At 43.3% G+C, this 24,840-nt stretch overlaps 1 protein-coding gene across 5 annotated transcripts in view; it reads left to right on the top strand.

Moving 5' to 3' along the window:
* The window catches only part of LOC135506192 (pleckstrin homology domain-containing family G member 3), a 119,842-nt gene that overhangs the window by 79,493 nt on the left and 15,509 nt on the right, over positions 1-24,840 (top strand). For 3 of the 5 annotated variants that reach the window (XM_064925684.1, XM_064925682.1, XM_064925681.1), the window contains 13 exons: positions 6,573-6,673; positions 13,019-13,088; positions 13,251-13,297; positions 13,971-14,121; positions 14,832-14,963; positions 18,444-18,626; positions 19,335-19,427; positions 20,150-20,236; positions 20,331-20,364; positions 21,473-21,574; positions 21,948-21,980; positions 23,322-23,332; positions 23,978-24,358. In XM_064925684.1, the coding sequence (XP_064781756.1) occupies positions 6,573-6,673; positions 13,019-13,088; positions 13,251-13,297; positions 13,971-14,121; positions 14,832-14,963; positions 18,444-18,626; positions 19,335-19,427; positions 20,150-20,236; positions 20,331-20,364; positions 21,473-21,574; positions 21,948-21,980; positions 23,322-23,332; positions 23,978-24,358 (1,425 nt within the window). The remainder of the gene's footprint in view (positions 1-6,572; positions 6,674-13,018; positions 13,089-13,250; positions 13,298-13,970; positions 14,122-14,831; positions 14,964-18,443; positions 18,627-19,334; positions 19,428-20,149; positions 20,237-20,330; positions 20,365-21,472; positions 21,575-21,947; positions 21,981-23,321; positions 23,333-23,977; positions 24,359-24,840) is intronic. The other 2 variants (XM_064925683.1, XM_064925686.1) reach the window with 2 other exon arrangements.

Genomic DNA, 24,840 nt, shown 5'->3' with positions numbered 1-24,840 from the left:
AATGCAGCATGTTAAGCATAACATCACAGATCTAGTACAAAGCCCCTCTCTGACGCTTGCTTACACTGAGTAAAGCGGATACCTTTTTGCGTTCGCTTCCGCCAAATAGGAAGCTGACTGTTACGTGGGCGCTAACAGCGTTATTTTGGTCAACCTGCATGATGATTACTGTGTCTTTTGTTCGGTGCGTTTTGAACTGCTAGACAAAAACGAGACATGTCAGATTTCACCATGCTGTTCACTCACGCCCTCTAGTGGATGGATGACTAACTGTCACACACGCACACACAAGCACACACACACACACACACACACACACACACACACACACACACACACACACACACACACACACACACACACACACCCAACCTGAATAACTATGGAAGTGCTGCAACTGGAAGCAGGAGGGTCTCCGAGTATTTATTTTAGCACAAAGTGGCATATCAATACACAAACACACACACTTATGCTGTCACTTGCATATTTTATATTGTCTCATGACCAAGTTTTGATGTCAAAATAATCGTTGAGGGTTTACAGTTATGAGATCAACCCAGACCCTAAAATAATGCTGACTTGTTAAGCAGTTTGCAAAAGGGTCTATTTGCTCCCTTTTGTATATACAGATTTCAGTCTACGGACGAATGTAAAAGCCTGACCATAACGTAGCAGGTCCTGACCATAACGTAGCAAGGTCCTGACCATAACGTAGCAAGGTCCTGACCATAACGTAGCAAGGTCCTGACCATAACGTAGCAAGGTCCTGACCATAACGTAGCTGGTCCTGTCAATCATCATCCAGAGAATGGTACAGTAACTACAGTAAGAATTTTCAAATCAGTGTCACACGGAGTTTCTCAGAATAATTTGTTATTTATGTTTGAACTTTGACATGTATTGGTTAGATACAAACCAAAATAATATAGACACAATCAGGGCAGATGTCAAAAAATAAAAATGGAGGCATTGAATCAAAAAAAGTATTTAGGTAAATGGGCTTTATTAGTCAAAGTAGAAAAAGTAAAGAAATGTGTGTGTGTGTGTGTGTGTGTGTGTGTGTGTGTGTGTGTGTGCGCTCACTCGGGCTGTTCAAATGTTCAGTGAAAAAGGAGGAGGGACGGAAAAAAGGTTGGCTTGAAAGAGGGGCGGGAGGGGAGAAGTGATCTGGCATCTGCAGTTAGGGGAAAAGTTTCTGTCTGGCTGACTTTCACCCCCAATAGAGGACAATAGGAGAAGAGAAAATTGACATTAGTTTAATCAGGATGGAACTTTGCTGTCTGTATTATTAGCTCTTTCAGGATATTAATGTAATTAGTCCTAACTTCGGGGACTAATTCTGAGCTAGGAAACCCATAGCTGTTTTGAGGTTCCCTAATGCCCCCAAAAAATTGGTTTTAAATAAACCTTAACCCATTTCACTACCTCAGAAGTTTCAGTGCTACATTTACCTTCATGTTGTCTGATTCTGGCAGTTCATTTGCACCCTTCAAGAGGATCTACTTTGTAATAATATATGAAATGCTCAAATGACGCACACTTATTCAACAGGAGGTCGAACCCTGAGAATCGTACCTGTTTTGGATAGAGTTGGGTGTTGGACTTCTCCATCTTCTGTTGCCTCTTGGCCTGCTTCTTCTGGGACTTTTCCCTTTGGCTCCTCAACCATTCCTCCTCTACCTTCTTTCGTTCCTCCATTGCCATCAGCAGCGTGGCCCTTTTTTTCTGCTCAAATATAGCACAGGTCAGGCCTCGGTCTAAATTGCCTTTGATGACCAACTGGTCCTCTTTCTTCTCCTCATTTACGAAGGTCTTCTTGATCTTTGTCTTGTGGTTTTGTCTTACTATTTTGTTCAGCCAGTACACCGCCCTTCTGCACTTGCTGTTTTTGATGAATGCTTTTTTTTCTGCCTCATCTTGGAAGTCCTTGTCCTCTTTGTCACTGGTCTCGGTCTGGAGGTTTGAGCAATCTGAGACCTCGGGGTCCTCTTCTTCCTCTCTCGCTTCATCTTCATCCACCAGGAACTGTTTGTGGTTTTTCTTCAGTTCCGCAATTATCTTCTGACGTTCGATCTCAAAGGCCTCGGCCTGAGCCTTCTGCTCAGCTTCCTTGGCCTGAGCCTTCTGCTCGGCTTCCTCTGCCTGCGTGAGGAACCTCTGCTCGGCTTCCTCTGCCTCCTTGAGGAGCCTCTGCTTGGCATCTTCAATATCCGACGAATGGACGATCCTCCCCTTGTAGGCAACATCAACATCGATCCATTCATTGTCATCAAGCTCGATGTCCATCACTATACATTGAGCCTCGGCAGCCATCTCAGGCTCTAAATCCTGGTTGGGCTCCGGAGCTTGGTCAGTCTGGGTCTGGAGCCAGGACTGTGGTGTGAGGTTGGCCTGGGGCCTGGGCTCGCACACGATGAGTCCCCGGGGCTCCGGCGCAGCCTGATCACCCTCCACCTGTTGCTCTGTCAGGCTCTGGGCTCTCACTTTCTCAATCGCTTTCTGTAATTCAAAATGTTAATACTAAATTAACAACAATTGCAATTACGAACTCTATTCTGCTATTCAATAATAGTCATCATAATACTCATGTAAAGTCATTGTTATTGTCATCATATAACATCATCATAATCTTGGACATAATGTCTGCCTTGCCTGCCATCTTAGCATCCCAGACTGTTGTTGATGCTCTCTTTCAGCTTTCATGATTCTCGTTTGTCTCAGCTGGAGATCATAGTCTTTCAGGTTTTGCTCCTCCTTGCATATAGCCTTGAACCACTCAATTTCAGCATTTTTCTTCCTCTCAATCTCTTGAATGGCTTCCTGTAGTCGTCCTTCAAACTCCTCTTCCATATTCTTTCTAAGGCGCATCTCTATCTTCCTTTTGATTTGTTGGAGTTTCTCCAGCTGTCCTTCTTTCATCTTCCCTAGCTCTTCCTCCAACTCTGTTCTTCTGTTGGTCTCCTCCTGGATCATGGTCCTGGCCCTCTCAACCAGCTGAGTCCTTTTCACTCTCTCTTTCTTGACCGTATTTTTGCACCTCTCCAGAAGGCTTTGCGCAGCCTCCTGAGCCTGCTCTGCTTCTTCCTCCTCCATCCGGCGGAGCTTATCTTTCAGACGCTGATTCTCCGTCTCTCTCTCCTCCCACCTGCTCTCCATTTCTTTATGCAGTACAATATTGCACCTCTCCTTGGTGCTCTCTGCTCTCTTCGACCCATCCTCTCTTTTATCCATGAGTCCTCTCTGACCTTTGATCCTTAGGTCAGGACTGCTCGATTCATGTGCCATTCTTCTAGCAGGAGTAACAGAACATATACAGTACCCATCAAAAGTTTGGACACGCTTACTCAAGGGTTTTCCTTTATTCTACAATGTAGAAAATGACAAAAAAATAATGGCAGATGACCTGGCCTCTACAATCACCCGACCTCAACCCAAGGCAGATGGTTTGGAATGAGTGAAGGAAAAGCAGCTAACAAGAAAATAGTAAAAATAAAGAAAAAAGCTTGTGTGTCCAAACTTTTGCCTAGTCCTGTAAATACAACACTCCCAGAACATATAGGCAAAATACACCATTCACACAAGACACATCCCATGTGTCTTATTCCATAGAGAGAGAATGCAAAGAACACTATCATCACCAAGAGCCTATGAGCAGTTCTACAGTATACATGTACGAATAACGAGCCCCACCACTAACCTAAACTTTGACCTCTGTGACCACACCCACATATTCTGATTGGTTCATTCCTCATATGAATCCTTTGCTTTGAGAGACAGTTTCTTTACACTAGCCATTGTTCCCCTAAACCAACTATCTTTCTTTACAAGAAGTTGAATTATTAAAATATGTAATGTAACCACAACGCTCTCTGTTTCCTATTTATCCAGTAGTGGAGTTTTAGTAAGACATTGAAGACACGTCTACTCACCACCATCCAGTCACTCCAGCTAACTGTCTGTGACTGAATCAGTAATGGATTTGGGATTTTGTGTTTGACCTCATGACAACGCATTGTGATGTCATTCTCATGTCATGCCTCTGTTTTATGAGGATTTTTAGATATAGAGTCCTGTATTCTGCCCCATTGAATTACATAGAAAACAATTTAATAGGATTTGTATCCAGTGCCACCTTAACAGTTAGGCCTAATCAGAGACAAACACTTGCCTGCTGTACAGTATACACATATACAGCTGAGGCAAGCGTTATATTTTAAATGTGCTTTCATAGGTTGCGTGAATGCTAGTTTACTTTATCCTGGTATTTCCCAATGACCAGTATAGAATATATATATTTGTAGTTTTTAAATCACTAGCTACCTTTTTTCTTATTTTAGACACAGGTGAAAGTTATAGGCAGTTATCTGAATATTTGCAATTAAGAGCGAATAAAAATCCTCATAAAACAGACTATGGTTGTGCACTACCAGACTGTATAGTGCACTACCTTTGACCAGAGCCCTGTGGGCTGTCCCGGATAAAAGGTAGTGCACTATTTAGGAGAGAGGGTGCCATTTGGGACACAGCGTTAAGGTATTACTGAAGTCAGATGAAGGTACTTACCAACGCATAGAGATCAGATTGTATTGCTCTTAAGTATCCTAATTCTATGTACCAACGGCACTCTGTCACTCAACTGAATCAGTACTGGTGGATTTGGGCTTTGATACCCTTTCCTGCATTGTGATGTCATGCCTATGTCTATGATGTCATGCTTAGTGACATACACGTCCAACATCACTACTCTGGACGGCTCTGACTTAGAATATGTGGACAACTACAAATACCTAGGTGTCTGGTTAGACTGTAAACTGTCCTTCCAGACTCACATCAAACATCTCCAATCCAAAGTTAAATCTAGAATTGGCTTCCTATTTCGCAACAAAGCATCCTTCACTCATGCTGCCAAACATACCCTTGTAAAACTGACCATCCTACCAATCATCGACTTCGGCAATGTCATTTACAAAATAGCCTCCAATACTCTACTCAATAAATTGGATGCATTCTATCACAGTGCCATCTGTTTTGTCACCAAAGCCCCATATACTACCCACCATTGCGACCTGTACACTCTCGTTGGCTGTCCCTCACTTCATACTCGTCACCAAACCCACTGGCTCCAGGTCATCTACAAGACCCTGCTTGGTAAAGTCCCCCCTTATCTCAGCTCGCTGGTCACCATAGCATCACCCACCTGTAGCATGCGCTCCAGCAGGTATATCTCTCTGGTCACCCCCAAAACCAATTCTTCCTTTGGCCGCCTCTCCTTCCAGTTCTCTGCTGCCAATGACTGGAACGAACTACAAAAATCTCTGAAACTGGAAACACTTATCTCCCTCACTAGCTTTAAGCACCAGCTGTCAAAGCAGCTCACAGATTACTGCGCCTGTACATAGCCCATCTATAATTTACCCCAAACAGCTACCTCTTCCCCTACTGCATTTATTTTGCTCCTTTGCACCCCATTATTTCTATCTCTATTTTGCACTTTCTTCTACTGCAAATCTACCATTCCAGTGTTTTACTTGCTATATTGTATTTACTTTGCCACCGTGGCCTTTTTTTGTTGCCTTTACCTCCCTTATCTCTTCTCATTTGCTCACATCGTATATAGACTTGTTTATACTGTATTATTAACTGTATATTTGTTTTACTCCATGTGTAACTCTGTGTCGTTGTATGTGTCGAACTGCTTTGCTTCATCTTGGCCAGGTCGCAGTTGTAAATGAGAACTTGTTCTCAACTTGCCTACCTGGTTAAGTAAAGATTAAAAGAAACATCCCACCGTTAGCCATACTCCTACACAAATGTCTCTTTCTGCAATCCAGTTTTGCTGTATTTCTGTCCTCCCTAATTCCTTGTGTTCCAGTTATATCAGACTGCATATACATATCAAAGACAGTGAGATGTCCCTGATACATTCCCATCCTTTTGTTTCTCATAGAAACAGAATGCAAACACCTATACGTGAAGAAAAGTGTGACAAAAGTACAAAACAAAATCATGTATTTTACTAGGCAAGTCAGTTAATTAAGAACACATTCTTATTTTCAATGATGTCCTAGGAACAGTGGGTTAACTGTCTTGTTCAGGGGCAGAATGACAGATTTGTACCTTGTCAGCTCAGGGATTCGAACTTGCAACCTTTTGGTTACTAGACCAACACTCTAACTACTAGGCTACCCTGCCGCCCCATATGCTTGAGGTACTATCTATATGTGGCTCCGAAGTACCCATTCTTACCAAGTCATTTATACCAAATAAATCCCTGTGGTGATTGGACTTTAAAACAAAGCGTTATGATTTGATAGGTGTCTCTTTGAAAATACAGGGGGGAAATGTAGCGTACCTGGGTTTAAGACTAGGTGTGAGCATGTTTCATGAACAAGGTGCTAGTTAGTTAGACTCTATTTAGTAGATAGTGTGTGGACCTAAAATGCTCATTGATGAAAAGTGGAAAGTCCATACTAAAAATGTAGGCATAAGTAAATGAACCCACTTTTTTTTTCTTTGTTTGAGACTTTTGCGTCATGATGTAGTCAGGTGAATTGTGACTATCTGCCTTGCAGGACTACCTGGCCCACATCATCGACCAGGCAGACCTACCCATTAGACCAGAACAGGTGTGTGCCCTGTTTGGAAACATCGAGGACATCTACGAGTTCAACAGGTGAGCCGCTGACAAACTCATTTCTCTTATCCTTGTGAGAATGTAAGGAATTACTGTACGAAGGAGTGAACGAATGAACGAATGAATGAATGAATGAATGAATGAATGAATGAATGAGTGAATGAGTGACTGTTTTCCCCAGTACCCAGGTAACACACAGATTAACACTTTACATTGTCAAGGCAATTCTATTGAACTATTGATGAAACTATTGTGTCCTTAACACAACACAAGTAAGGATTCTCAGAGTGAAAGTCACGTTCATTAAATATTTACAAGAGGAGAATTTCAGAATTGATGTGCCTGATTTGATGGGTGAAATTGCTCTCGTGAAAATGTTGATTGCTGAGCTTGGAAGAACACATTTACAATGATGGATTTGATGTTGGCATTTAGGGCACACGTTAACACAGGCATGCCTGCAACAGGCACACGTTAACACAGGCACGCCTGCAACAGACACACGTTAACACAGGCACGCCTGCAACAGACACACGTTAACGCGGGCCGGCCTGCCACAGACACACGTTAACGCGGGCGGGCCTGCAACAGACACACGATCTTTCCACGTCTCGCTCCAGTAGACAATGAAACAGCATATTTACTCGGTTACACTTTTGTGTCAGGCTACCACTCTCATCATTTGTCATCAATGGTTTTGTACACCACAGTTGGTTCATGGTGCCGGGGAGCAGTTTACAGAAGACCCGCCTGTGTTGACAGTGGTCCTTTGTGCTCTGAAAGGCCCAATTGTATTAGTGTTTCAGATCTAGAGCCAGAGACCCACAGAAGCATATCAGAGAGAGAGATTTGGGTTGCAAGTGAACAGCCGCCAAGTCCTGTGTTTAGGAAAAATAAATAATTTAACCACACTGCCTCCCAAAACAATGTCTGTGGGCACACACACATACAAATAGCTACTCTCTCGTCCTCTTATTCACTGAAGCATCTGAACACCAAAAGCTGTTTGCTAAAGATAGCTGGCCTCATAACCAGTAACGTCACCACACTCCTACTGTTTGTTAGTGGTGGGTCGTGTCCAGGCCACCCACCTCACTACCTAATGCTATCCTACAGTGCCTGAGATTAGAGAGTCCCATCTATGCTCCAGCATCCACAACAATGTTTGTTAGTGGTGGGTCCTGTCCTTTTTAACTTTGATTTACGATGACATGCAATACTCCCTGAAGTCAGAGATGGTACACCGATAGCCTCCCCTTTCCCCTACTACTGCAGTAGCACATATGTCTGTCATGAAGTAAGCACAATGAAAATGGCCTTGTGCTTTATATTCATTGGCTAAACGACTTGTGTTTTTTCCCCCAATGTCCTCTAACGAAAGTCATCCATGCTCGCCCCAGGGTCACTGGAATAAAACACAAATCCCACGCTGGAGTATTTCAATGAGGTGGAGCACCAAAATAAGCATTTTCTAGCCCTGCCTATTGAGAAGAAGTAGGATCATTCAGTAGCACTTTAGTCAGGGTCACTGTTCAGAGGCCTTTGTACACAGTAGAGTACATCCTCTAACAACTTTGGTAGTGTACTGTGTATATAAGGTTTGCAACGAGTCAGCAAATCAAGATGGATGAATATTTGTTCCGTTTTAGGCAGACTGGTATAGATGATAAACTCTATGAATTTCATTGCACAGTGGCACTTCCTACCTAATTATTATTTTGTAGAGTGGTTGGCTCATAAGAAAGCACCTGAAATAAAGTGTGTCTGGAATTTGTGTGAAAAGGGATTGAGAGGCTCGCACATGGAATATTGGTGCTCACTCGCCTCGTACCACCATCCTGATCTGGCGAGCTTCCATTCCGTTTCTCCACACGGATATGTGATGTGAAACTAAACAAGAACGCAGCCGTCAGGAGGGTCAATCAGGAAAAGGTTTCTGTGTACAGGCCTCTCAATCCTTCATCTCAGTGTAACGGTTTTTGCCAGGTACCGGTTTTCAGTATGTACCTATATATGACCCTCCCCTTTATCCGTGGTATTTGTGTGAAACCATTACCCTACATAACTTCCCTACACAGGAATCTAGTACATGGGGTGTGCTGTATTAGGGATGGGTGTTTGTCATGTTTTGGCTCTTCGAGTACTCCCATTATTCATTTGTTTGTACTTTTTGTTTCGACCATAAGGCCTGCAATGAAAAGAAAATATGCGCATTGATCTATATGCCAACAGATCGCAACAATGCCTAATTTATCATATCCATTACAGATAACAAATCCTCATTGCTAAAGTGGCCTATATATATATATATATATATATTCAGTCAATAAAAAAAGCAAGTGCCATTTAAGATTAATTTATGGTTATAGTGTATTGTGGAAAACAGTCTATATGCTCAGTCTATATGCTCAGTCTATATGCTCAGTCTATATGCTCAGTCTATATGCTCAGTCTATATGCTCAGTCTATATGCTCAGTCTATCTTCAAAAAGACACTCCGCAGTGGTGCTTGATTGTAGATGCCTTGGCTGTGCAAATGACTGTTTAAATGTGTAAAGTTGTGCCTGCTAGAGTTATGTAGGGTTGTGACGATAGCAGTATCGTCATGTTTTTTCCAGGGCAAAAATGTAAACGAAGCAGACCAAACGCCTTTAAAAACCTACTGTATGTAAAATATTGTGTTATGCTGTTGCTTGGAAAGTAAACACATGTGACTCTGGATGACGACATAATGATGTTTGTTTCCAACATTAGGGCTGTTTTCCTAAAGAAGTTAAATCTGCTTCATGTTTTGTTTCCTTGCCTTAATGCTAATGAGTATCGCGATACTGGTATCGTCCCGGCCCGAGAAGTATACCTACAAATCTTCTCCCAACTGACAGTCAAGGGATGGTTGATGACTTGAAGTGTCATGTTATTTTGTGGATCTCACCCTACAACCAAAGGGCATCCCGTTTGGAACAAAGTAACTCTGTTGACTCCTGTGTTTTTCTAACTCCTGGTTAGAGATAGAAAAGCCATTTGTCCTGTTGGCGTGGTTACTAGATGAATCGTATTTAATCCCATAACGGTTGGTTTGTTCAATTATGTGCTGATGGTATGTTTTCCCCCTCAGGGAGAAAGGAGGTATGAGCTGTTCTGAGGTGTTGTCAACCTAACCTGTGATTGGCCTGATGCTCTTTACCTGTCTGCTTCTTCACCATCGATGCCCAATAGCTGAACTTTAGAGTGTAACTGGTGCTCATCAGGAATTTATCTTCATCTTTTACCCAAATTGTCCCTGTAACATTTAAGGTTCATGCTTCCCATTTTAAAGGGAGATCATGGTTTCATGCTTCCCATTTTTTAAAGGGAGATCACGGTTCATGCTTCCCATTTTTTAAAGGGAGATCACGGTTCATGCTTCCCATTTTTTAAAGGGAGATCACGGTTCATGCTTCCCATTTTTTAAAGGGAGATCACGGTTCATGCTTCCCATTTTTTAAAGGAGATCACGGTTCATGCTTCCCATTTTTTAAAGGGAGATCACGGTTCATGCTTCCCATTTTTTAAAGGGAGATCACGGTTCATGCTTCCCATTTTTTAAAGGGAGATCACGGTTCATGCTTCCCATGTTTTAAAGGGAGATCACGGTTCATGCTTCCCATGTTTTAAAGGGAGATCACGGTTCATGCTTCCCATGTTTTAAAGGGAGATCACGGTTCATGCTTCCCATGTTTTAAAGGGAGATCACGGTTCATGCTTCCCATTTTTTAAAGGGAGATCACGGTTCATGCTTCCCATTTTTTAAAGGGAGATCACGGTTCATGCTTCCCATTTTAAAGGGAGATCACGGTTCATGCTTCCCATTTTAAAGGGAGATCACGGTTCATGCTTCCCATTTTTTAAAGGGAGATCACGGTTCATGCTTCCCATTTTTAAAAGGGAGATCACGGTTCATGCTTCCCATTTTTAAAAGGGAGATCACGGTTCATGCTTCCCATTTTTTAAAGGGAGATCACGGTTCATGCTTCCCATTTTTTAAAGGGAGATCACGGTTCATGCTTCCCATTTTTTAAAGAGAGATCACGGTTCATGCGTCCCATTTTTAAAAGGGAGATCACGGTTCATGCTTCCCATTTTTTAAAGGGAGATCACGGTTCATGCTTCCCATTTTTTAAAGGGAGATCACGGTTCATGCTTCCCATTTTTTAAAGGGAGATCACGGTTCATGCTTCCCATTTTTTAAAGAGAGATCACGGTTCATGCTTCCCATTTTTTAAAGGGAGATCACGGTTCATGCTTCCCATTTTTTAAAGGGAGATCACGGTTCATGCGTCCCATTTTTAAAAGGGAGATCACGGTTCATGCTTCCCATTTTTTAAAGGGAGATCACGGTTCATGCTTCCCATTTTTTAAAGGGAGATCACGGTTCATGCTTCCCATTTTTTAAAGGGAGATCACGGTTCATGCTTCCCATTTTTAAAAGGGAGATCACGGTTCATGCGTCCCATTTTAAAGGGAGATCACGGTTCTCTCTCGCTCTCTTGACCTTTTATCAGTCTTTCCTTATACTGCCTCTACCAGTCTGCACTGTAATTAAAACCCCGTCCTAAATAACTCATGTGTTCCCAGCTGCTATATGGCTAAACTCTGTGAGACCAAAGACGTTGAAGACAGAGGCCTCGGAAGCTGTTTACCAAACTGACACATCTGTCTGTTGTCGTCCCTTGATTGTTTAGTCTTATCGGGGGACTGTTTTTGCTACTCCAGTGGTTGTGGATGGTAAGTTTTGGTTTGCCCATCTGAAGTGGCTGACAAAGTGCATGGCGTGATGTGGCGTGCGGTCTGGGTTTGCTGTGTCTCGTGTGGTAGGGCATGGCGTGATGTGGCGTGTGGTAGGGCATGGCGTGATGTGGCGTGCGGTCTGGGTATGCTGTCTCTCGTGTGGTATGGCGTGATGTGGTAGGGCATGGCGTGATGTGGCGTGCGGTCTGGGTATGCTGTGTCTCTCGTGTGGTAGGGCATGGCGTGATGTGGCGTGCGTTCTGGGTTTGCTGTGTCTCTCGTGTGGTAGGGCATGGCGTGATGTGGCGTGCGGTCTGGGTTTGCTGTGTCTCGTGTGGTAGGGCATGGCGTGATATGGCGTGCGGTCTGGGTATGCTGTCTCACGTGTGGTAGGGCATGGCGTGTTGTGGCGTGTGGTAGGGCATGGCGTGTTGTGGCGTGTGGTAGGGCATGGCGTGCGGTCTGGGTTTGCTGTGTCTCTCCTGTGGTAGGACATCAGTGTGATTGGCGTGATCCTGGACAACACCCTGGACAACACCCTGTCGTTCTCAACTAACATCAAGGCGGTGGCCCGTTCCTGTAGGTTCATGCTCTACAACATCCGCAGAGTATGCCCCTGCCTCACACAGGAAGCGGCGCAGGTCCTAATCCAGGCACTTGTCATCTCCCGTCTGGATTACTGCAACTCGCTGTTGGCTGGGCTCCCTGCCTGTGCCATTAAACCCCTACAACTCATCCAGAACGCCGCAGCCCGTCTGGTGTTCAACCTTCCCAAGTTCTCTCACGTCACCCCGCTCCTCCGCTCTCTCCACTGGCTTCCAGTTGAAGCTCGCATCCGCTACAAGACCATGGTGCTTGCCTACGGAGCTGTGAGGGGAACGGCACCGCAGTACCTCCAGGCTCTGATCAGGCCCTACACCCAAACAAGGGCACTGCGTTCATCCACCTCTGGCCTGCTCGCCTCCCTACCACTGAGGAAGTACAGTTCCCGCTCAGCCCAGTCAAAACTGTTCGCTGCTCTGGCCCCCAATGGTGGAACAAACTCCCTCACGACGCCAGGACAGCGGAGTCAATCACCACCTTCCGGAGACACCTGAAACCCCACCTCTTCAAGGAATACCTAGGATAGGATAAAGCAATCCTTCTCACCCCCCCTTAAATGATTTAGATGCACTATTGTAAAGTGGCTGTTCCACTGATGTCAGAAGGTGAATTCACCAATTTGTAAGTCGCTCTGGATAAGAGCGTCTGCTAAATGACTTAAATGTAAATGTAAATGATTCGAACTCCCAACGCTGGAAGATTGTCTATTTGCCCATTTCCCTGTGATCATGGCTCTCGACGCTCCAAAGCAAACAACTTTGGGCCTGAAGACAAGATGAACACACAACAATATTTAACCACATCTTTTTCCAGTATCGATTATGAAATGTAGCATTTCAGGGAGTTGTGGACAAAAGCCTGAAGTAAATGCTGCTTTGGTTTGTGTGTGTTATGAGTGTGATTGAAATGTACAGCACCGTGATATCTGCAATATATTTGCAAAAGTCGTACCTGTATAATTTGCCATTTGATGGAACCAAGCCTCATCTTTGATCTCTGACCTCTGTGTTGCAGTGAACTGTTGCAGTCCTTAGATATGTGTGACAACGACCCTGTTGCCATCGCCCGGTGCTTCGTCATGAAGGTTAGTTCAATTCCAATCCTATTATGCTGTGCATGATTCTCTGCCCTGCTGAAGAGTTTCGTCCAGTGCTCGAAACCAATAACTCATTCATCGTTTTTGGTGGATAAACAATCCCTTTCGAACAGTATTGACACTATGTAACGTATAATTTCTTTCTTTCAGAGAGAGTATTTTGAGATCTATACACAGTACTGTACCAACTACCCAAAGTAAGTGAACTCTCTTAGCTGGCCAGTGTACCTGGCATGTGCAGCTTTTACTGGCTCAACTGTTCACAAGTCTGTTTCTGTGAAGAAAACCATGGGGGGGATGTCTGCTACTGACACCTAGTGGTAGAAAGTATACTATGTGTGCTGTGCTGTTACACACAAAAAAAGGAGTTCTACAGAAAAATTGGGTTGACCGGCTCATTACTGCTGGAACAGAGCAAATGGAATGACATCAAACCCCTGGAAAGCATGTGATTGATACCATTCCGCTCCAGTCATCCCCACGAGCCCGTCCTCCCCTATTAAGGTGCCACCAACCTCCTGTGCATTCTACACACCTACTAGTTGTGTTTTCTTCCTCACTCCAGAGATATGTACAAATTGTAGTCCATTTTCTCAAATTTAAATGAGGGAGAAACAAAAACGATGAATATGATCATATTGTAGAGATAAGTGTGGAGTAACTAAGTGTTGTGTGCAATTATTCAATCATTGTCCAATACTTTCATCTAGACTCTTCATTCTGTAGTACTGACCTGGTCCTCTCTTCATCTAGTTCTGTTTCTGTAGTACTGACCTGGTCCTCTCTCCATCTAGTTCTGTAGTACTGACCCGGTCCTCTCTCCATCTAGTTCTGTTTCTGTAGTACTGACCCGGTCCTCTCTCCATCTAGTTCTGTGGCTGCTCTGACAGACTGCATGAGGAACAAATCCTTGGCCAAGTTGTTCCGGGAGCGGCAGGCCTCACTAAAACGCTCCCTTCCCCTGGGCTCCTACCTGCTCAAGCCTGTACAGAGGATCCTCAAGTATCACCTATTGCTTCAGGTACAGAGATGGGATCAGTTTTGCCTTTTTAGATCATAATGAATAAGATGTATATGGACAGGGGGGTGACCTGATCCTAGATCAGGGCCAATGTCCACAAAGCGTCTCAGAGAAGAGTGTTGATCTAGGATCAGTTTAGCCTTTTTAGATCACAATTAATACAATTATTACGACAGGTCCGAGATCAGCACTAATACTATTGGAATAGAGCCTGTTGAGAGGCTCATCAAGTATCACAGTTGCTCCAGGTAGTTGCTCCAGGTAGTTGCTCCAGGTAGTTGCTCCAGGTAGTTGCTCCAGGTAGTTGCTCCAGGTAGTTGCTCCAGGTGCTCCAACTAACCACCAAAGGAATGACCTGCCATAGCATCCTGGTTCAAATATTTTAAAAATGCATAAATGCATCTTTACTTCCTACCCTCCCTTGAAGTTATCACTGATCTGACACACATTGATAGGTGTACAGATGGGTTTCCACTTCATAGATTTCCCCTATCCATCCATGTCAGATCAGTAATTACTCTTGAGGATGGGAGGAAGAAAGGATGCATTTTTGAAGGAACCAACTCGTGTTCTCCAAAGCAGCTTGAAATTATTCAGATATTGACACCGTAGGTTCAACTTCTTACTAGAACAAACAGAACAACTCTCACTAAAAAGCCATGTCTGTGGGAAGTGCACTAGTTTAAATAACTATTGTGTTCCTTCTGCAGGAGATAGCCAAGCACTTTGACCCACAAGAGGAGGGCTATGAGGTAGTGGAGGAAGCCATCTACACCATGACAGGCGTGGCCTGGTACATCAACGACATGAAGAGGAAACACGAGCATGCCGTTCGACTGCAGGTTAGCAGATGCCTCCTTCATGCAAACAAACACGCACACATCCATATAAACATATTCTGAGACAATTACGAAACGAATGCCACACAGAGCTGAACACAAACACCCTGTGTAATCAATGTGAATAAGCCCCTCACACATTAATAAACATTTAAACCCACTGGCCGTCTGTCTAATCCTTATTTCACATTTTTTAATTTGATCTTCATTTAACTAGGCAAATCAGTTAAGAACTAATTCTTATTTTCAATGACTGCATAGTGGGTTAACTGCCTTGTTCAGGGGCAGAACGACAGATTTTTACCTTGTCAGCTCGGGGATTCGATCTTGAAACCTTTCGGTTACTAGTCCAACGCTCTAACCACTAGGCTACCTGCCGCTATCCTGTCTCATGTTGTGCTGTTATTACATTTCATTTAGGCAGGTCAGGTCCGTGCATGTGATGAGGCTCTGTCCCAAATGGCACATCATATCCTATAGTGCATTACTTTTTCACCAGAGGCCCCTAGGGGCCCTGGTCAAAAGTAGTGCACTATAAAGGGAATAGGGTGCCATTTGGAACACATCCCAATGTTCTGAACATCAATTACAAACCCTCCATGGTTCTCCTCTCTTGTTAAACTAGATTGAGTGTACAACATTTCTGACCAGAGACAACATGGCACAGCCAACCCCGGGAGACCCTCACAGAGTAGCCCTCGCAGGGCAATACATGGGAGCTTGTCGTCAAAGGCCGTGTAAAAATAAACAGCGACTACATTGTGTTCTTAGACTAATTTCTCATGGGGCCAGTTATTTACTTGTCATTGGAATCTATTTGTTTATCATGTGCAGTTAGGCCTGATTATGTATTTAACGCTGTTTGGAGGATCTATTACCCGTAAACTACAGCGCCTTCGGAAAGTATTCAGACACCTTGACTTTTTCCACATTTTGTTATGTCACAGCCTTATTCTAAAATGGATTCCATAAATTTAAGTCTTCAACAATCTACACACAATACCCCATAATGACGAAGCAAAAACAGGTTTTTAGACATTTTTGCAAATGTATTTAACATTTAAAAAAAACATATTTACATAAGTATTCAGACCCTTTGCTATGAGACTCGACTTTTAGCTCGGTGCATCCTTTTTCCATCGACCATCCTTGAGATGTTTCTACAACTTGATTGGAGTCCACCTGTGGTAAATTCAATTGATTGGACATGATTTGAAAAGGCACACACCTGTCTATATAAGGTCCCACAGTTGACAGTGCATGTCAGAGCAAAAAACCAAGCCATGAGGTCGAAGGAATTGTCCGTTGATCTCAGAGACAGGACTGTGTCAAGGCACAGATCTGGGGAAGGGTACCAAAACATTTCTGCAGCATTGACGGTCCCCAAGAACACAGTAGCCTCCATCATTCTTAAATGGAAGAAGTTTGGAACCACCAAGACTCTTCCAAGAGCTGCCCCCCGCCAAACTGAGAAATAGGGGGAGAAGGGCCTTGGTCTGGGAGGTGACCAAGAACCCAATGGTCACTCTGTCAGAGCTCTAGAGTTCCTCTGTGGAGATGGACAACCATCGCTGCAGCACTCCACGAGTACGGCCTTTATGGTAGAGCGGCCAGACGTTAGTAAAAGGCACATGACAGCCTGCTTGGAGTTTGCCAAAGGCACCTAAAGGACTCTGACCATGAGAAACAAGATGATCTGGTCTGATGAAACTAAGATTGAACTCTTTGGCCTGAATGCCAAGCGTCACGTCTGGAGGGAACCTGGCACCATCCCGACGGTGAAGCACGGTGGTGGCAGCATCATGCTGTGGGGATGTTTTTCAGTGACAGGGACTGGAAGACGAGTCAGGATCGAGCAAAAGATGAACAGAGCAAAGTACAAAGAGATCCTTGATGAAAACATTCCAACAGGACAACGGCTTAAAATCAATTATTATTGGTCACATACACATATTTAGTAGATGTTATTGCGGGTACAGTGAAAGGCTTGAGTTCCTAGATCCTACAGTGCTGTAGTAATTCACAACAATACACACATCTGAAAGTAAAAGAAAGTAATTAAGAAATATATCAATATTAGGTTGAGCAATGTCAGAGTGGCATTGACATTTGTATTTATTTTTTACCTTTATTTAACTCGGCAAGTCAGAACAAATTCTTATAATAACGGCCTACCGGGGCACAGTGGCCAACTGCCTTGTTCAGGAGCAGAATGACAGATGTTTACCTTGTCAGCTTGGGGATTTGATCCAGCAACCCATTCGGTTACTGACCCAACGCTCTAACCACTAGGCTACCTGCTGCCCCAATACAGTAGAATGGAATACAGTATATACCTATGAGATGAGTAAAGCATTATGTAAACATTATTAAAGTGTCCAAAGATTCCAAGTCTTTGTGTGTGTGTGTGTGTGTGTGTGTGTGTGTGTGTGTGTGTGTGTGTGTGTGTGTGTGTGTGTGTGTGTGTGTGTGTGTGTGTGTGTGTGTGTGTGTGTGTGTGTGTGTGTGTGTGTGTGTGTGTGTATATATATATGTATGTATGTATGTATCTGTATGTGTGTATATATATATCCCCTCTATCAAGTCAAATGTTATTTGTCACATGCAGATGTTAATGTGAGTGTGGCGAAGTTCATGTGCTTCTATTTCCGACAATGCAGTAATATCTAACAAGTAATTAACAAATTCACAACGACTATCTTATACACACAAGTGTAAAGAAATGAATAAGAATATGTACATATACATATATGGATGAGCGATGGCCGAACGGCATAGGCAAGATGCAGTAGATGGTATCGAACACAGTATATACATATGAGTTGAGTTATGTAAACATTATTAAAGTGCCGTTTTTTAAAGTGACTAGTGATACCTTTTATTAATAAGTAAATTTATTAAAGTGGCCAGAGATTTGAGTCAGTATGTTGGCAGCAACCTCTCTATGTTAGTGATGGCTGTTTAACAGTCTGATGTCCTTGAGATAGAAGCTGGGTTTTTGTTCCACCTTAGAAGCTCTAAGGTGCAGGGTTGCGTAACCAGGCGGAAGCCGGCTAGTGATGGCTATTTTAAGTCTAATGGTTTTTGAGTCTCTCTGTCCCAGCTTTGATGCACCTGTACTGTACCTCTCCTTCTGAATGATAGCGGGGTGAACAAGCAGTGGCTCATGTGATTGTTATCCTTGATGATCTTTTTGGCCTTCCTGTGATGGTCATTTCCTTCCTCCTCTGTCGAGCCTTCACTGCTCAAAATATCCCCCAAAACACCCCCAACGATGCAAAAACACCCCCCATCAACCTGGCTAAACTCAATACCCCTATAAATACACACCTTCAAGAAACACCCTTGAGCATTTTGGGGAAATTAATTGCTTAACATTGTTTGTGCCACAATGATACCTTTTTCACCCTATGATGTCTATTGCTGTTGGGTGTTTAATAAATAGGTGCTCCTTCATCACCTCATCTGTGTTGGCTTTTCCAGGAGGTCCAGTCTTTGCTGATCAACTGGAAAGGACCGGACCTGACCACGTACGGGGAACTGGTCCTGGAGGGCACCTTCAAGGTCCACCGGGCCAAGAACGAGCGCACACTCTTTCTCTTCGACCGCATGCTCCTCATCACCAGGCGCCGAGGAGAGCACTACGTCTTCAAGACCCTCATCTCTGTGAGTGCTGGGGTCAAGGGGTTAGGGGGTCAGGATTTGTCAACCCTGTTGTCCTGCGTTTTTTTCCTGTTTGAAATCCGATTTTGTTTTGTAAAATCTCCATTATATTCCAATCACTTAGTTGAATGGCGAAAAGTAATGTATTGTATTCTGTTGCATTTATTGTATTATTCAATATTTGGAGATTTATGTAAATTTGCACTTGTGCTCTGATAATGTCTTATCAATGGTCCCTAAGGGGATTAATGAAGACGTATTGAGTTGAATTTTAATTCAATTGAAAAACAGAGCTGAGTGTGTTTTGGCTGATCTGTGGTTTGTCCCATTGGTCTAAACTTACTTCCTGTCGTCGTTTCCTTTCTTTCCTGATGATGAATGACAGATTAGGTAGTAGGACTGGAACTGATCTACTCCTTTCCTGCGTCAGTGATAATGATGGGCCCGATTCTTTTCTGTGGTTTATTAATATTTTCTAACTTGTTTTTTTGTGTTGTTTTTTAAAAACTTTCTTCCACGTGATATGTCACGTTTTTCTTTCCTATCTTTCTGGTGACACTGGGTTTGATCAGTGTTCATCAGTGTCCCCTACACACTGAATTAATGAATATACTTTAGTATTACATCTAATTTTCCCTATTTGAGTGCGGACCAATCTTTTCTCTTAACTATATTTCATTCGTTTTTCATTTCTCTCGTGTTTGGCTACAGTGTTCCACCCTCATGCTAATCGAGAGTGCCAAGGATTCTCTAAGCTTCAGCGTCACTCACTACAAGCACCCCAAGCAGCCCCACACAGTGCAGGTGAGTGAGGGAGACCTCTCAACCAACCGCACAGTACCACAGTGGCTAATTAATGGGAATTCAGACATGGTAGGACAACAGTAAGACACATTAGTAGTGGACTTTTAGAATCATAAATGCCATAGTTAAGCATGTGAATCAGATTACAGTATTGTGTGTGGGGAGGTTGGTTTTTATAACCTTGAAGGGACCAGACGTCCTCACAAAGATAGTAAAATAAGGGAAAAAACTAACAAGTGGGGACATTTCACTGGTCCCCACAAGGACAAAAGGCAGTTTTAGATTTAAGGGTCAGTGTTATAAGTTAGCTTTTGGGTTAGTGGTTAGGGAAAATAGGAATTTGAATGGGAATCATTTGTTTGGTCGCCACAAGGATAGTAATACAAACTTGTGTGTGTGTGTTCATGGCTGATTCTGATAATACAACTGTATGAATATTTAAAGTAGGTCGACTCCCACCTTGCAGGCATTGTTCCTGTTGTGTGATAATGTAGACTAGATTGAAATAAGGCCTGCTGTTCATAAGAACCTGCACCTGTAGAATGTAGGTGTACTGATGTACTGGCTTGGTTTTTGCCAGAACAAATAATCATTACGCCATCATTATCATAGCCATACAACTGTCTTTTGTTTTTGGTGTTTGTGTTTTCTTTACTGTAGTGAATTCTCTGTGGGAATGCATAGGAACTTACCTGCCCCCTCTCTCACCCCTTTACCCTCAGGCCAAGACTGTGGAAGAGAGAAAACTATGGGCCCATCACATCAAAAGAATCATTCTCGAAAACCATCAAGCCATCATCCCTCAGAAGGTATATATGAGGTGCTATTGCTAATATTAAAGAGGGAAGGGGGTAATCTAAGGGAGGATAGCTGACGGTTGTTTTGTGTGTTTCTTTTTATCAGGCAAAGGAGGCCATCTTAGAAATGGACTCGATTTGTGAGTATTCGTAGTGATTATTAATGCACTTTTCTGCCCAGCCACCCCATTGTTCCAGCATATTTTTATATCCAAGCAACATCGGAATGAAGTTGATTTATTTAAGAGTGGCGGAGAGGGATGCTTTTAATATACTGACCAAAAATATAAACGCAACATGCAACAATTTCTTAGATTTTACTGAGTTACAGTTCATATAAAGAAATCAGTCAATTGAAATCAGTTCATTGGGCCCTACTCTATGGATTTCACATGACTGGGTAGGGGTGCTGCCATGGGTGGTTCTGGCTCCCAAGTGGCTTGGCCAGGCCCAGCCAATCAGACTTAGTTTTTCTCCACAAAAGGGCTTTATTATAAACGAAAGTACTCCTCAGTTTCATCAGCTGTCTGGGTGGCTGGTCTCAGGCGATCCCGCTGGTGAAGAAGCTGGATATGGAGCTCATAGACTGGCAAATTCTCGAAAACAATGTTTGAGGCAGTTTATGGTGGACAATTGCATTGTTGCAGTCTGTGGCATTGTGTTGTGTGACAAAACTGCATGTTTTAGAGCTGTCTTTTATTGTCCGCAGCACAAGGTGCACCTGTGTAATAATCAGATTCTTCATATGTCACACCTGTCTGGTGGATGGATTATCTTGGCAATGGAGAAATGCTCTCTAACAGGGATGTAAACCATTTTAGAGAAATAAGCTTTTTGTACATGTGGAACATTTCTGGGATCTATTATTTCAGCTCATGAAACATGGGACAAACACTTCAGATGTTGCGTTTTTATGTTTTTGTTCAGTGTAGGTAAGTTATTTATTAATGAATGTTGGAATGTCAGTCGTTGTGTATTTATTATTTCAGACTGACTGCCTCCTCTTAAAGGACTCTTCATTAGTACTTGACTAGAATATATGTATTAATTATATACAAAAGCCACACACTGAAATAATATTGGAAAGTGAGTGGATTGACCATCATGCGTCAGCGGAATGTTTTTTTCTTCAAGATTTTTGTATTTATTGTTCTTGGATCATGATGTCATTCATTAGACTATAAGTTCATCAGGTGTGACTCATGATTTGTAAGTCTGTTAACCCATGTTTGTCTCTGTGCCTAAAAGACCCATCAAAGTTCCGGTACAGTCCAGAGAGAATGAAAAAGGCCATGTCCTGCCAATCAGACGAGTTTCCCAGAGAAGGTCGTCAGGGGCGACGGCAGTCAGGTAAGCACCCAACTTCAGACCTGAAACTCAAATATCTATTATTGATGTGTAAACCATTCACTGCTGTGTATGTGAACGTACAGGGAAATTATATGGGAAGACATGTTATGACTCTAGTGTTTTCAAATTTGGCTTTGATTTGGCCAATGTTCAAATTGTGTGTCAGTCACGTAGCTAACGGTTACTCTACATGCTTTGTTAGCCTGGATTCAGATTTGGCTTTACGTGTCACATTTACGTAACGCAAATATTGTATCTCACTGAAAAGGATTTGACAATGACCATCCATGCAGTTTTTTTGAATTGTGATGAGGCGGGGACTGTCTGAAGTGGCTCTCTTTTGAGATGTGCTCATTGTCTATTTCTCTCTCAGAACCGACCAAACAGATCCTGAAGAACACCAAAGGTAAGGGCACAAGGCTTTCATCCCAGCCAATTCCATGTCATCATCAGCCATTATGACAAACACCTCTGAGAACCTTTTTGTGACTGTTCAGAACCTACTTCCTCTGTGTAATAGTCACAGTTGGTAACCAAATATGAAAGGGTTAGCTTGAGGAAATGCGCATCTCCTATGAAGCTGGTGCAAATGGTGGATTCTATGTCTAGTATTTCGTATTTTATTAGGATCCCCATTACCTCCTGCCAAGGCAGCCACTACTCTTCCTGGGGTCCAAACTGAAACAAAACAAAACATCAAAACAATAGTCTACATCATTAATAAAACAATGCGTCACATAAAGACATCGTGCACTGTACAAATGGACGCTGCTCCACCAGTGTGTGAGGAGGGACCATCACACAGCAGGTGCTTCAAAGAAACTGTGGGTAGCAGTAAAAGGAAAGCACCTTTGTTCTCGTTTTGGGGAGAACAAAAGCTAAGGTCTTTTACTTCTCCCTCTGAAATGAGAGCGTTAAAGCCCCTTGGTTGCTCCATCGAGTGTCTCTCCAGCTCTTTTCTAGTAGTCAAATGTGGTTTGGAGAGCCGATCAGTGTCTCTCCAGCTCTTTTCTAGTAGTCAAATGTGGTTTGAAGACCCGATCAGTGTCTCTCCAGCTCTTTTCTAGTAGTCAAATGTGGTTTGAAGACCCGATCAGTGTCTCTCCAGCTCTTTTCTAGTAGTCAAATGTGGTTTGGAGAGCCGATCAGTGTCTCTCCAGCTCTTTTCTAGTAGTCAAATGTGGTTTGGAGAGCCGATCAGTGTCTCTCCAGCTCTTTTCTAGTCGTCAAATGTGGTTTGGAGAGCCGATCAGTGTCTCTCCAGCTCTTTTCTAGTAGTCAAATGTGGTTTGAAGAGTCAAATGTGGTTTGAAGACCCGATCAGTGTCTCTTGCCCATTCGATTGATTCAGACTTAGTGAAAAATGTGACACTAGCATTATCCATTTCATTTTCTCATGCGCATTGTGTGGTGTGACAGTGGGCTAGGTTTAGTCCAAGCAAACAATGCTGTCGGACTGCAGACTAATTCATTTTCCAAACTCAATATGGAACTGTCAGTCATATGATACTTTGGCAAGGTTTCGTCTAAGGATATTAGACTAATTCATTGGAGAAGCAAACTCAATTTCATCATCAGGGAGGTATCATTGTCATTGAGTGCGTTTTAATTTGGCTTTTCATAGCCTTGTTTTAATTTACAATTGACTGACTACTTATCTTTTTATCCCTTTTTTTTAATGACATTTTTAAAAATATTTCTCTTCCCTTCTTGTTCACCTGTCCTGTTACCGGTGGGGATCCGACAGCCGTTCTCAAGGTGAGCCCAGAGTGATCCATTTGAAATTCTACTTGATAACAAACACGTGCTCTATTATGCTGCACTTATCTCTGCTCTCAAAGCCCAGCCGAAGGGAATTTACGGTTAATAATGGCGGTTAATAATGTCGTTCAAAGATGGCTAACGTCATACAAAGGAAGGCTTTTTTTCTAAGTGAGAGGAAACATACATCTGTAGATGGACACATTTAGTGGGCTTAAATTCAGGAAATAACATGTTATATTTTGGAAATGCCCTCAGTGGTTGCTTTCTCATGATAATTTCAGAACAAATTAACAGAATTCTATTGAATTTTCACTCCATGCAGTGTCTTATCCAAAGGTGGGGGGAACTCTGAACTCGATGTGAAATGCATGTCTTGTCAATTGGCAATCAGTGTCTTATTCCCAGGCACTTTAGGGGTCTTAATAGGAACCTTCTTGTTGCTCTGTCTGGGATTTACTGTAGCTCTATAATGTCACCACATGTGGGTATGAGACGATTTTTGTAATAGGACTCATGTTTTCACACAATCCAGAGTATTTGCTGAGTGTGTGGAGATACCCAACAGGCTTTACTGAATAGGTCTTGAGGAGGTTCGTCAGACATTATGCATTGTGTGATCTGTGTGACTTCACGCTACAGCACGCAGACAGCGAAGGGGCCCTACCAGACGACCCGCGCTCCATTCAGGCAGCCGCTAGCGTCAGCACCCTGGGCTCGAGCCTAGGCGAGTCCGAGGCTGAGAGGCCTAGTGTGGAGGAGGAAGAGGAGGAAGAAGAAGAAGAGGAGGAGGATATGGGCCTTAGGAAGGGCTCACTTGAGAGGCTAAGCCCCAGTGACATTGAGGAGCCGAGGACGGGGTCATTGTCCCACAAGGGCAGGGCGACCCTGGGGGAGGAATGTGACTCGGATGATATTCTGATGGAGGAAGACCAGGTAGAGGACTTTGCCAGTTCCATGCTGGCCGCCATCTCCTGCTGGCACTATAGAGCCAGGGCTTTGCTTTCCATGGGGGTCACAACGGTGAGGCTCTAGCTGCCACCATCGGGTTTCCTTCTTCTTCTAAGCTTTGTAGCTACCCCCCTCCAGTCCCCAGCTTGGCCACGTTGGTCCACCCTAGTCTAGCCCAGAGTCTTGTCAGCCATAACCTACTAATGTCTTGGATAACCCCTTGTCAATGCTATTCGTATCCTGCAAACAGCGACTGACTTTCATGTATGATGCTCCGTCTCAGCACGGATGCTCTTTGTCTCAATGCTTTCTACATTCAACTGCGTTAGACTACTAGATGCATGATCGTCATACTCCCGGAGTACCTCTAATGCTGCTTATGTTGATTGACTGTGCTTTGTGCTTGTGTGAGTGACTGTCGGTGCTGCAAAAACAAGGGGACGAATGGAAACTTATTCATTTCTATTTAACTGACAAAATGACCTTTTGTTGTTTTGCTGCCATTTACAATGTCGTTGTCATTGCCTCTTGTGAATCTCTCAATTAAAAAAGGA

This window comes from Oncorhynchus masou, chromosome 19 (genome assembly GCF_036934945.1).
Source record: "Oncorhynchus masou masou isolate Uvic2021 chromosome 19, UVic_Omas_1.1, whole genome shotgun sequence".
Taxonomy (NCBI): Eukaryota; Metazoa; Chordata; class Actinopteri; order Salmoniformes; family Salmonidae; genus Oncorhynchus; species Oncorhynchus masou.
The sequence above is the reverse complement of the archived record's forward strand: the minus strand, read 5'-3'. Positions and strand labels throughout refer to the sequence as shown.